Source organism: Trichogramma pretiosum, unplaced genomic scaffold (assembly GCF_000599845.2).
Source record: "Trichogramma pretiosum strain Unisexual culture from Peru unplaced genomic scaffold, Tpre_2.0 scaffold9, whole genome shotgun sequence".
Classification (NCBI taxonomy): Eukaryota; Metazoa; Arthropoda; class Insecta; order Hymenoptera; family Trichogrammatidae; genus Trichogramma; species Trichogramma pretiosum.
Window position 1 is genome coordinate 3,075,019 of NW_019641697.1, and position 14,704 is coordinate 3,089,722.

A 14,704-nucleotide genomic window follows, 5' to 3' on the forward strand; every position below is an offset into this window, starting at 1 on the left:
CGATCGAAAACATTCGCGTTTAAACAGAATGAATTTTGTGCTACACAGCCTATACCAATGTCATATATAACCGATCTCTTTTTTGGCCGCAAGCTTCGTCTTTGTCCGAAAGCTCGGCCGTCAAAGCTTTTTCTTTAATTCCTCATTATATTTCGAAAAATGGAAACTTGGCAGTTGCACATTATTAATACATTAAAACCATCGATACACTCGCCTACACACACAATGCGAGCTCGCGCAAACAATATGCCAAGTTCTGTATCGCAGTCGAATGCCGCGGAGAGGCTGCCAAGCGACGACGAGCGCACCCGCAGCAGCCCGAACGTCATAAAGCCAGTAGTATCGGCGCGGGCTTTTCGCGCTTGCGCACGTCGAGAGCCGATATTACGTTGTTGCTATTACTGTATGTAAAAACACGAGCTGCCGCTGCCTATATTACGTGTGTATACGTACACAGATGCGGGAGGAATAGGTGGTGGTAGTCACGCAGTCGATGCCTATTCGTATGTCTGTGTGTACGTGTGTGTTAGCCGCACGAATCGCGCGCGCGCTACTGCACGATACAACAACGCTCGCAGTCGACAACAGCGCGGGCATAGAGTCGAGCGAGCTCGGAGTCAGCCAGTCGCCAGTGAGTCGCGGTAACAGCCGCGGCGCCCGCGTGTGTTACGTAAAAATCGAGATACGTGATATATGTACATATAAGAAAAAACGTTATATATCTATATAATAGATAGAAAACATATACCGTGTATGTATTTGCCACTTGCTTTTATAAATATATAAAAAAAAAGAAGAATCTAACATGTGTGCACACGCATACACATACATTGATTATATGTATTATGCATATTATATCGTACAAGACACGACGTCGGAGCGTATATGTAGTAACGCAGCCTCGTTTACAATAATATAATAAGTCAGTACGGTAATTCGCAGTGCCAAGTAAGAAAGATATATTTCGCGCGCGCGCGCTCCGCGAACGCCTTTCTCTCTCGATATGTGCCGCGCGCGCAACAGCATGCATTTACTCGTGCAAACAAGTTGGTGATCGTCCGCGATCGCCGATATAATACACGTGTTAAATATCCGCATCGGTATCGCGGCTCTATATAACACAAAAATGTAACGATCACTTTTTATATTATTATGTATAAAACAAAATGTGTATGTATGCGTGTACGATATAGGTGCATATAACAATGTTAGATTATTTACGTAGTCACGATCATCCGATCACGATCAATTTTCAATTAACGCGAATCATATATTTATATTAATAAAAAAAAATATCATTCTCTATTATAAAAGTTGTACATTATGATTGTCTGTGCATTTTGCAGTATATATCCACCAAACGTCATCATCCACCACCACATGCCAACATCGTCGCCCGCCTCAACATTATAAATCTCTCTCTCTTTCTCTCTCGCTAAATTATATAAATAAATATCTCTCTATATCTGGCGCGCGTCCCTCGGCCCTCCTCCTGCATCTCAGCATCGCAGAGCGTGGCAAATTGATAAATTTGTACTGCGCGCGCACACGTGCATTGTAACAGATTAAAAAACAACAACAACAAATCAGCTTCCACAATCAGCGCATTCATCCTGTATAAATATAAATCGCCATCGAATCTCAGATCAGCATCAAAAGCATTGAAATCGACGCAACAATCAACAACAACAACAACAATCGACAGCAACAACTGCAACAGAGCATCGTCGGTTTTGTAAAACTCGGCTCTCTCTGTCTCTATCGCGCTCGAATCGCAATCCATTGCATCAATTTTCGCACACGTGTGCGCGTTCCACTACTGTCACTCTCTTTATAAACTGAAACCACTGCTTGTCTGACTCCATCTCTCTCCTCCCCCCACCGCTCCACTCGTCCACACACTCTCTGTGTCTGTGTGTGTGTGTAAAACATAGCAGTCCTCCTCTCGTGGCTGCGGCTGTGCTTGTGCAAAAGAAATAACAAACACATTTCGTGCGTTACGTGCAACGCGCGCGCATCGCAGCTGAGAGGACTTGTGACAAAAAGAAAAAGATCAACAAGCCTATGCGTGTGTCAGTTATTGTAATAATACACCGATTAGCGGATCGTTATATAAATCCGCAACGAGGAGAAGAGCCGCGCTTTGGATGAAAATTTCGTGTGTTGTGGTGCATCTCGAACCGCCGATGACAGTGTGACAGCCACAGCTAACGAAAATAAAGACGCGCTTCGCAGAGATCTTCGCTCGCGGCGAAAGTATTTGTGCCGCCGCAGCAGCGAGAGTGTCTCATTGTCGGTGAAGTCGTCGAGTCGCGAGCGATTACATTAATCGTTCATATCGCTCTCTTGCCGAGTGAGTGAGTGCGTGCAGCCTATCGCAATAATAAAATAATAATAATAATCATCGACGTCGTCGTCGCCGAGAGCCCAAAACGAGGCTCTAGTGCCGCGAGTGAGTGTGTCTGTGTATACATTAAACATCGTTCAGTGTGTGCGCGCGCTCGGCTTATCTGCGGCCGCGCGCGTTATCGGTAAATATAAAATTTTCGTCGCCTTGCAACACATCGCTGCTCCGAGAGAGCTATACAATATCTCTCTCTCTCTCTCTCTCTCTCGTACTTGTACTTGGACGACGTGCACACGAGCAGACGAGCAACTACTGCCCGTGAGTCAACACATAGAGTACTGCCGATTTGAGCAGCAGCCCAAGCGGACGATCAGTCGATCCCTGTGCGAGGAGTAAAATCAGCAGCAGCAGAACAAGAGAAGGAATGTAAGATCGCGCGCGTTTCGCGATACATACAGTGTTGTGTGCACATTCGATATACATATAGCGAAGAGCCGTGCGATCGAGCCGCGCAATCGCACACTTCTGCTGCGCAAGACCTCGAGTTTAGCACACCTATATAAACACACATACACACACAATCTACGTTTCGTATCTACACGTATATAAAATTGCGCCCGCGTGTGTGTACCAATACAGATATAAAGTCGCGCGAGTCTCAGTTCCGTGCTCAGCTCCGTGTGTGTTTTAAAAGTGTGCGTGTGCCTCACAGCAGCAGTGTCTTTATCCGTGTGAGTGTGTCGAGTGTGTGTATCTACGTATATATATATATATATACGAGTCAGTTCGCACACGCTTATATAGCTATATATATAGGTGCCTCTGTTTCTGTGTGAATATATCTATATAGCAGTGCCGTAGTGTGACTCGATCGCGCGCGCGCGCACACGCGAATACTACCAGCCAGCTCAAGCACAGGCAGCAACAGCAGCAGCTCCGACAGTATTCGTTGCTAGCTATCCATCAGCGAATATTCAGCAGAGCAGCAGCAGCAGCAGCAGCGTCGCTCGCGCTGCTTTAAAACCTCCGAGGCTCGCCAGCACAGCAGCGCGCAAAATTGGCTCGAGCCAATAGGAGCAAAAGAGACGGGGATATAGAGCAGAAAAGTCAGCAGCAGCAGCTCTCGCACACGGGCGAAGCAGCAGTAGCGACTACGGCAACAGAGCGCGGACTGCTCGAAAGTCCAAGTTGCAGCCGCAGAGCGCCTAGTCGTCGTCGTTCCTCTATATATATAGCCAACACTCGCACACATAGTGTGGAGCTATATATATAGCGACAACACATAAACAGGCGCCTACATATAGTGTGTATATATCCGAGAGCCAGCCCCGACTCGCGAGTGCGAGGCAGTGCCAGAGAGGCGCAGCCAACACCAGTCGTCGAGAGTAGTCTCCTCGTTGTCGTCGTCGTCGTCGTCGTCGTCAACAGTGAGTGGTGGTGCAAAGATGGCCGCTGACTCGGGTATGGAGACGTGTCCGTCCCCGGAGATAGCCGACTCGAGGAAACGACCACTGGATTGCGACGCCGAGAACGGCTCGACCAAGCGATCGCACTATGGAACAGGTCAGTACCATCTACTCTACTTCTTACCATTACCACTACTCATACTACTATTTACACGAATCCCCCAAAGCCCATGCTTTTGCTTATGTATACATCTTACTCTCTCTCTCCTCGCCACTCTCTTTCTCCCTCGACGCACTATTGAGTTAGTTAAAGCTGCCCCCTTTCACTCTTTGTACCCCCCTCGAGCGCGAGGCGCGCATAGCGCACTACTGAACCACCGTGTCAGACACCGTCGACACACATACACGCATACATACATATACACGTACATGACTCAGAGACTAGCAGTAAGCAGCAGCAGCAGCAGTAGCGCAAGCTTTTTTCGATCGCGATTCCCTATATTATGCGACAACTTTCACTGCCCGTGTAAATGCATCAGCTACGAGGTGAAGTACGAGTGCAGTTCTTTTTTTTGCTGTCTCTCGGATGTACAATTATTGTAGTCGCGTAACTTTGCGCACTGCTGCTGCCGTTGTAATCTTTAGCTCTTATCTCTGCGGCCGAGGCTCGCAAGCTAGCAAAGCCAGCCAGCAGCAAAAGCCAGTGAGTTGAGGTTATGTCGAGCTATGACGACAGAGAGACGACACTTGTGATATTGTTATTATGTGTGTACAATACCCAGACACACACAGAGAATCATATAGACACACGCACATGTACTGGGTCGTGGCCCCAAGGAAAATCTTGATCGATTGTTTACGTATTCGCCCTCTCTCTCTCTCTCTGTCTCTCGCTGTCTTTTCGCTGCTGCACTTGTGCTTTCTTTCTACTGCTACGGCTATGCGTTGTACATATAGCAGCAGCGAGCTTATGTCTACAGTGGATAGAGTACAAGTCTGTGTGCGTAGCAGTGTCAGCAGGGTGGTTGTTATATTTTTGAACTCGCCAATGTTGTCTCTCCCTCTCTCTCTCTCTCTTTTCTTCTCTATTTTCTGTGCAGCATATGCGTGCGCGCGTTACATATATTTAAATATGTTTCGTGTGCCTCCTCCTTCTCCTCTTCTACCACTTCTGCTGCTGCTGCTGTATTTACTCCTTTTCTTCTGCTTCTACTACTTCTTCTTTGAGCATTTAAAGCGTGTGTGCTATTGTGGCGCATTGTGTATACATGTGCGTACACTTGGATACAACATGTATCTAAGCGAATCTAGCGAGCCTCGCTCTCTCTCTCTTTCTCTCTTTCACTCTCGATATCGGTGCGTAAGCAAGTTCGCAATCTCAATGCAAGCACACGATGATTCTGTATGTATATGTAGCTCGAGCGAGCTAGGGAGCGCGTGTCGTGCAAGTGTTCCTCGCCGTCGTCGTCATCGTCGCTTAATCAGCCCGTATATATACTACGATACGCAAGAAATATACAAATACATACACAGGCGCGTACGTGTGCGAATATATATATCTACTCTCCGCGCTTCGCTGATGTGTGCTGCCTCGCGCGAGCCGCACAGATGGAAAACAATTTGCCACAAGACGGAATGTCGACGTCGACGTGCGAGCGACACACACACACACACACAGCTAAGCAGAGTACAGCTTATAAAGCCGAGCCGAGTCCAAACGCTTCGAACGTTGACTCGCTCCTCGTATATGATAATGTTGGCGCTCGAGTGTGTGTGTATCAAATCTGTATGTATACCGATCGTACTTCCCCATACTTCTTTCTCCTCTGTTTCTTTCTTTCTTTCTTTCTCCTTCTTTCCGCGCGACATTCATTCCGCGTATACACTTGTGGCATTACGATAATATACCTACACACGCACAAGTTATATATTACATTACGTAGCGCGAGACCATATAGATTTTGCATGAGGTGAGGAGACGACGACGACGACGACGACATAATCGGAGCGAGTCGTATATCCACCGAGTAAGAGTACGAGCGAGTGAGTGAGCGAGAGAGGCCCAGTCGATGCTTGACGCGGCGCAAGCCAGCAGGCAGGCGAGCAAGCACGAGGCAGCAGCGCTCGTCGTCGCTCGCGCTCTTTGACCTAAAAAAGCACATGCACACACGTACATGGAGTGCACGTACAGAGAGTGAAGTTTCCCAACCTCTCTGCGCGACTCTGCTGCTGCTGCTGCAACGAGCGATGCAACTTATACTCTATACACACACACACGTACGCAAACCTTACAATATCTCGTCTTGGTCGAATTCCTTACGTACAGACGTACAGAAAGAGACACGCGTGTATGTGTGTGCGCAGCAGTGCGTGCATACATATAGCAGTAGCTTTTTTTTTGTTATTATACTGCTGCTGATGCTGCTGCTGCTGTCGCGTTCCTTCTCGCGAGACATTTCCACGCGAAAATGTGGGTAAGTGTCGCGCCCCCTCTCTACCCTCTTTACTTTACTTGTACCGTGTGCGCGCGTAACGCTGACAAAACTTTTGCAAGCTGGCAACAAAGCTGCAGTTTGTCTCGATGGGTGTGTGTGTGTGTATGTAACCCGCGAGTAACTCGAGTCGCGCGATTGCAGCAAAATGACATGCATACCCGTGAAATCTCTTTTTCCAAAGGTGCGTTGTTGTGTTACGTTTCTCGCTCTTGACTGCAGACAGCGCATAAAAAAAAAACACCAAAAATAAATAAAAAGTAGCGGTACTCGTGCGAGCAGCTCTCGGTGCAGCAAAGTATGTGTATACGGCGGGCGCATAGCTCTCTGCCTGCACCGTGCCTCCTCCCTCTGTGTCTCTCTCTCTCTTCACACTCGTCGGCGGCATACGCGATTCTTGCGCCGAGACGCGTACGTAATCTCTCTTATCGCGTCGCGTCGACCGTACGGCATATAATATAATAACCTTACACTGGCGATATCTCAAAAGCAGCTCGACTCTCTCTCCGCGAGCCTCTGCGTCGTTTCATTTTTCCTCCTCGTTGTCGTCTTGTAGTCAACCATTCATTCACGTATCTGCTGCAGCTGCAGCGCGTTGTCGCGAGCTTTTTGGCTCTATGTATAATGTAACGTACATTACATTTTATATATGCCACTGGTTATGAACGGAGAGGAGGGTCTCCTTTGCAGCGCTTTAAATACATGTATACACGCACACGTACAAGCTGGCGCGCAGGGATAGTTCGATCGAGCGAAAGCTCGAGCGCGAGCTTACACCCTCCCGCCTGCAGCAGTAGCAGCGATGGCAATGCGCACACACTTATGTACACACACACACACACACACACACACAGACACAGACGTGTGCCAGAAGGGGGGAGAACCGCCGCGCGGACAAAGAGGGGTTGCGCGGCTGCTACTGCTGCTGCTTCGAATGAAGGTCAGTGGGCTAGTGCTGCGCTGCCTGCTGCTCCCTATCTATATATATGCGCGCACTACCTACCTACCTACCCACCTACATGTATATGTTGTCTGCACTGGCAGCAGTGCACCCACCCACGGAACCACACGTACACATTTATACACGTACACACAGTGGCGTGCACCTACTGCTGCTGCTGCTGCTACTACTGCGCACGTATTCTATACCTATATACGTGCCCATCCGCTGCTGTATATAACTTAACCCCCGGGGTGTGGGTGCACATTGAGTCTCCTCCTGCTGCTGCTACTGCCGCTGCCGCGTATATCTATACTAATGCTCGAGTGCCATATATATTCAACTTCGAGCGCACAACCGAGAGCGGATTCTTCCGATGTCTTTTTTTTTCTTTTTTTTTTTTTTTTTGAAACTCATATACCTGTATGTATATATTGTTTCTTTCTCTCTCTCTCTCTCTCACTCTTTCTCTCGTATGTGTCTCTCGGCGATGCAGCATCAGCACCAGCTGGGCGTGTTGTTTTAGCTTACTTTCCATCCTTTATTTTTTCTCGGCTCATCGTCGTCGTTGTCGTTTTTCCTTTTTTTTCCGAGGCTATAGGTCGAGTCGAGATTAGCGGCTTATTTTTCATAGGTGTGTGCTCGCTGCATCTTTTCCTCTCTCTCTCTCCCTCTCCCTCTCTCTCTTTCTCTCACACTCTCTGTCACTGCCGACTTATACTAGTTGACACAACCTCGAGTAGCGTCTCCGTTCGCTCGCAAGCTCGATGATTTGAACTTTCGATAAGACCGATCGAATTAAAACATTTTCTAGGCGGCTTACGACGACGACGATGATGATGATAAATGATGCTGCAAGCGCGCCGCAATTACACGCTCTCCCTAAATGTGATCGTTTAATCAAAATATTATAAATTCGACACTTTCGAGCTTTTCTCGTGCCTCGTATATTTGCTTTCAAAGCTTTCCCGCTGCTGCGCTGCGTTGCACTTGATAAAGAAATACGCTGCTCTTTCATATCATGTATATTTATAAAAGAGCTAAACTAGTCTACTCGCCCTTTCGCCGAGAGCAAATTAGCGAAATGTGTAATGCAAGCCGCTGCCGAGCTTTTCATTATTGTAAAACTGTCGAGCAGTTTCGCTTTTGTATTATTTAACTAAAAGAGAGAGAGAGAGAGAGAGAATGAGAATGAGGGAGAGACTCTTTTGGCGCGTATATAGTCAACTGGGTCAACACACTTATGTTATTTAATCTCATTAAATAGTTTAATTCAAACTGCGAATTCCATCGTGTCGAATTTCATTAAAATACGATTAAAAATTGCCCCGGTGCACTGCCTGCCGCTGCCAGCCTTAAGAAACCTATATCCTGGCAGTTTAACCTTCTCGCGTATACCGAGAAACTCCGCTAGAAGCACCGGAGTAATTTGTTTTCGGATCTTAATTTAAGAAAATAAAAAAATTGAAAGAAAGAAGGAATTATACTATTTAAAGTCCAATTAAGAGGTCACGTGGCTCGCTCGCAATAGATAGATCCGGCCCGCGCACACAGAAAGTAAACTCGCTCTCGAAGAGCATTATAAAATCGTTTCGAAGACTCTCTCGAGAGCACACACAAGTCGGCTTTATTATCCGTCTTTCTTCCGTTCCTTTTTTTCCTGTATATAACGAGAGATTGCGGCCGGCATCTTCTCTGCGCCACATTATAGATAAAAACAGTTCAAAGTTCAACTTATATCGCAAAGATCACATTTACTTCGATGCTTGGCATAAATCTCGCAGCGATGCCGTTTCATGCTACTTTATGGGAATGATCAAGAATGTTCCGGATGTCGTGTGCAAATCGTTCCTCCTTTGCATCAGCATGAATTGTTATTTTATTTTTCCCAATGATGACCTTGAACGATTCGCGTATAGGTGGCTACCTTCTTTTTCTTTCCTTTTCTAATTGAAAATCTAATTAACGTCGCTGGTCTCAGAGCTTTGGAGAAGTAAATAATGAAAGAGAGATCGTTTGTGTAGATATGTATATAGCTGGGAGGCAAAAGTTTTCGAAGTGGCAATTTGTCGAAGACAAAACCAGCCGCGCGACTGTAATAATGTACAATTCGTGTTTGTATACACGCATACATATAAGCTTGATTACAATTCCAGATAATGAAGTCGAGACTTTTTTATCATTTCGTTCGCAAAATACTTTTCCATGCGCGCGGAGCGCGCCGTTCGGAAACGCTCGCGACTTTACTCCACTCGAGCATAATATACACACATACTCGGCGCGTCATAGCAGCAATGTAATGTTGTAATCTTTGGATAATTGCAGATACGACTGTGATTCGGGGGAAAAAACCTTAACCGACGTTACGTTACAGTTGTTACTGTGAAATTTCATTACTGCAAAAAAACTTTCACCTAAGCGGCCAACAGACTGCTGCCGAGGCACAGGCCTAGACATTCTCTCTCACTCTCGGCAATATATTACAATATAATGTACGCGAATATAAACAACAGCGCGCGCACGAGCGAGGATTCATCGCCGCGATGCATTGAAAAATATTCGCGTGCGTTGAACGTTTTTATGCGGCAGTGCGTGAGTAAACAAGTATGAAAAGAAAGGACATATATTTTCAGGATTTTCAAAGACATTGACTCCTTTCGATTTTCTCTCATTAATCACCCGATACGCACACATAAACGTCGCTAATCTGAGGACGACGAAATAAAAAAAAGAGTAAAAGAAAAAAATGAGCACACAAATTGCATCTGATCAATAGGTGCTCCCGAGGTTGCGTCTTGCTCGATTATTCATCGTATATTATAGCATCATTACAATAGATTGCGATCGATTCGTGCGTGCGTACGTGCGTGCGTGTGCAAGTTGGCGCGAGGTGCCATTGAACTTTTTATTGTCAGTCCCCTTTTAAATCTATTGTCTTGTATAGCGTATATATCTGTGTAGATCTTTTTTTTGCCTTCCTCTCGACGAATTTGTGGCATGGCTTCGTTCATCGGGCGCACACATACACATATACCACACAAACCATAGAATCGATTTTACCCGAGCATCCGCGATTGTATTAGTTTTTTTTCTTTCTCTCTTTTTCTCCTTTCTTTTTTGTTCGGTTTCAAACCGAACCGAAAGGCTGCTATATTCCGAACGAATCATACGTTTGCCCTACTTATCATCCATAGCTCGGTGTAGTATGTATGTGTGTGTGTGTCTGCGAGCTTCTTCGTGCTGCACCCGCATACATATATTTTTATACGTGAGCACATATACGATTTTTCAGCTTCATTCATTAACCCCATGATGCTCTCGCAACTGTATAATGTGTGTGTGTGTGTGCATGGATGACGAACGTGTGTGTGTATAGGTGCGTTCGCTTCCACTATAAATAGACGAAATTTCTTCATTATTCACTTGAAGCGTTTGGAGGCCCATATTATATATCTATTGCTCGACGCTCAATAGGTGAATAGTTAAGCTTTTAGATTTGGGTTAACGATAGAGTTGGCGATGGCGCTTCAACAATCTCTCCCCCTCTTTTCCCCCTGCTTGCGTGAATGCATTAACTTATATCGATCCTTTTTCGATGCTGTCTATTCTTTTTCCTTCTTTTTACCCCCCCATCGAATTATCGTCCGAACAGAACAGCGGTCTAAAATTTGTACCGTCGAAATCTGTGATCTGCAACTGCACAGAGGCGCGCGTTTCACTCTTGCGCACCGCTGCGCTCTGCCGATGCATATTGCGCGTTTTATATGGATTCGACACGTGTGTCTTTTCGAAAAGGCAATTTCGTTATATTTATTTACTTTTTCCACTTTTTCGTGCGCAATTCCGCCCATCGAGTTAGCCGTCTGTATGTGTGTACAGGTGGATCGATGCAGAGCTTTTCCGGGCCGATCGTCGAACGTTTTTGAGTCTGGCTGGCTGCTCGCTTCGAATTGCTTCCTACTCTTGCTCTATTCACGATGCCCGTGGGGCTGCTACCGCATCGTTTCTCGACTGGGTCCTATATATTCTTTTCTTACAATATATATCCTTGGCCGCCTCGGAGAGAGAGAGAGAGCTAGGCCAAACGAAAAACTATAAGAGTTGTTGTATCGGCAGGTCTCGTCGTGACTCGCGTCGAGTTCTCGGCTCATCATCGCGTGCCATGTCTCAATACCGAGAGACCATAGTGCTGTATACGTGCAATATAGAAATTGCGCGCAATGACGGCGTCGCTGGTTTTGCATGAGTATCGCACATATTGTGCGCTCGCAGTGTTATGCTATATATATTGTATAAAACATCATTGAACCTCTGCCCCTCTTTTTGTTGCATGTATATAGGCACACACATCTGTGTCATGCGTCAGGCGCGGTGTACAAAAAGAAGAAGAAAAAAATCATATTGTACGTGCATCATGTAGAAAATGGTCGATAACCATTAAACGCCGTTGAGGCCTCAGAAAAGCGCAATAGATGGAAAAAAGGCTTATGTATTACGAATAGTCTCGCAGTCATCACGCGATATATATTTTTTATTTTTTTATATGTATGCATTTATGCACCTCTCTCTAAAGTGCTGCTGCTATTATTGCCTTTTTCAGCTTGAAGCACACCTCTCTTCTATACATACATCGCTAAGGAAAGCATTGCCATCTCCTTTTTTACTTTCGGTTTTTCTTGCATCGAGTCTTATATAGTCGTATAAGTCGCGAGTCGCGCGAGCGCGAGAGAGGAGGAGAATAGGCGTGCGCTCACCTTATGGCGCGATCTCGACTGGTGTGTATGTGCAGGCAGATATCGAGTTTATTGAGCGGTAAAAAGCGCACTGCGAGAATACCGCGCGAGTGCATTTTTTTTCATTCGAGAAGATGAAAGACCTTTTTTTGTCTTTCTCCAACGTTTCAATTTGTTGTTTCATCGTGCTCGACTTGTGCCAATGCTAATGCGGATTAATGCCACGATGCTATTGCTCTGCCCGATCTTCTTCGGCTCATTAATAATTTGCTTGCGTTTATTTATTCCGCCATTAGCTCTTCTTTTTCTGCCGAGCGATTTGTTCTCTTTGAGCGCACAGCTCGACAATGAAATAAAATCGTCGACGATGCTAAAGCTCGATTGGATGCTCTTGAAATATCGAAGCACAGATTTTCCTCCGGATCTCGTTGTTTTATTATAAAATAATAATAATAATAATAATACGCAGTCAAGGTGCCATCGAAACTCTCGAGTGCGGCATTTAAATGAACAACAACAACAACAATAACAATGCGCAATCAATAGCTGCTTAGCTATAGATGGAATTTCTAATTAGTCTATGAGCTGCCGAAGTGCAGAGCTCTATAGACATTCATGAGTATGCAAGCGAGTCTATACGTGTGCTGTGCATTAGTATTCGTGTAGACATACACATCACGAGTAAGATAGATAGGGAGGTGGTCTGTCAGGTCTCTGCACGGTAATGCTGTTGCGCTGCTGCTGCGTTGCAAGCGACAAGGCAAGGTCGAGCTAGCCTACGAGAAACTCCACTGTCTAAATGGACACGATATAATACAATAACTAGAGATTCGCATAATATCGGCTTGTAACGAAGCTCTCATAAATTGCGTTACGTCGACTATATATTATGAGGTCGATTCGGAAAATCTCGTGCAGTATCTCTCATTTGAAACAATGCAGCGAGGCAGCATCAGCGTGACAAATAACTTTTTCTTATGCGCTTCATTGTTGAACTGACATCGATCTGTCATTTACGATTTGTATTTTTACGTTTTAAATATAGCTGCTCTCTCGCATGGCACCGCCCCTGCACTTGCTCGTGTACCATTAGACATTTACTGCGAAATCAGTGCTCCTCCACGCGTGTGAATTAGCATGTTCGATTCTCATTCTGTGCTTTTTTTCCTTTTTCTTCTCCTCTACTTTCTGACCTCGGGCACAGATACGTCTATTGTGTGCAGTGCTGCTGCAACGGCGTATATGCACATCTAGCTAATGCAACTACGTAAACGCTCTATATGCACATGAGCACACGCGCGTGCCTATACGCATAACAGACATTGCATTACTACGAAGGCATGGTTCAAGATTGTAACTACATAGCTACATACATATGGTCTTTTCTTTGTAAAAACGAATAGCAAAAAAAAAATTTATACGTGCCTGAAAAATTGGTTTGTTATGCTATGTACGTCTCCAAATTTTATAACAAATTTTGGAACCGTTAATCACCCTTTTTCAAAGGCTCAAAGTTAAAATTCATTCGTATTTCGTGATTTTTTTTACCATTGAGAAAATTTTAGCTCTACCCAGAGTGATTTCAGAAAAAAGTACTAAAGAATAGAAAAAATCAAGAGCTCAAAGTCCTCAAACCCTATTAAAGCACTTTCAATAAAAAAATATAAGACAGAATCTAATTGAATTTGACCCAGAAGAGAAATTGATTATCAAAAATTCACGAAGCTTCGTTGCAGTGTCAATTTTTTTGTATTGGACTGCTAAGTATCCAAAACAAGTGTTTTACGGTACACGTTTTTTGATACCATCGAATTTTTCGTTCGAACTTTTATTAACACTTAAGAACTAGTAGTTTATTTTCTGAGAAAACGTTGTGAATTTTTTGGTGATGAATGTTCAGACCGAACTTGCTTAAATTTCGACTCTGACTTTTTTTCTCTGTGGTGGACTTTCCTTTGTATTTTTCTCTAACTTTAGACAATATCAAGTGAAAAAGCTCTATTGTTTTTTTGTTCCCAAAGTCACTCTACGCTAAGCTAGGAATTTTTGAAATATCCTCAAGAAGCATGAATTCCTACTTCGGACCTCTGAAAAAGGGCAATATAGGGTTCAAAAATTCTAATAAAAGTCGGAGACACGCACGACATCACAAACCACTAGTTCTTCATACCAGCAAAAACACTTTTTTTTTAGCCACTCGATTTCACAGAGAATTTACCATATATATCGGAAAGCGCATACACGCGAGAGAGAGAGAGAGAGAGAGCTTTCGACATAGCGCGAACCGCTCGAGTGCTAAAATTAGCGAAGCCGTGTGTGCACGCGTAGATCTATATACACATCTATATTGCGAAAAGTCAATTCTCATAATTAGGCAGCTAGCTCTTTTTCGCCTGCAATGCGACGTGTGCTGCTGCTGCTGCTGCTGCTGCGAGCTCTCGAAGGCGCGCATGCACGAGTCTCTCCGTTTCAGCGCGGCCTGTCCTAAGTATTCCCGACTATATATCGTCCCGCGCTTATAATTGCTGGTACATATAGCAGCAACGGTGGCTCTAAGCCTCTCTGCGTACCGGGTTAAAACAGCAGCAGCAGCAGCAGCAGTGCAGCACATTGTGTGTTACAGAGTATAGGATGGCAAAGGAGAGAGGGAGGGATATAAAGAAGACGGAGAGCTTTTGTGACACGTGTGATATGCGAGTCGAGCTTTCTGTGTATACATGTGCAGCAGCGGCAGCAACTACGTGTTGTGCTGTTAGTATTTGTTTATAGAGCAAAAGCTCCGTCAT

The 14,704-nt window shown here is 45.1% G+C and overlaps 1 protein-coding gene across 12 annotated transcripts in view; it reads left to right on the plus strand.

Annotated features, from left to right (window-relative positions):
• The first annotated feature begins 595 nt into the window (after positions 1-595).
• Positions 596-14,704, plus strand: part of LOC106659393 (RNA-binding protein Nova-1) — a 48,241-nt gene continuing 34,132 nt past the window's right edge. For 5 of the 12 annotated variants that reach the window (XM_023462146.1, XM_023462147.1, XM_023462148.1 and 2 more), the window contains exons 1-2: positions 596-751; positions 1,347-3,910. In XM_023462146.1, the coding sequence (XP_023317914.1) occupies positions 3,793-3,910 (118 nt within the window). In that variant the 5' untranslated portion in view covers positions 596-751; positions 1,347-3,792. The remainder of the gene's footprint in view (positions 752-1,346; positions 3,911-14,704) is intronic. The other 7 variants (XM_014381943.1, XM_023462151.1, XM_023462152.1 and 4 more) reach the window with 2 other exon arrangements.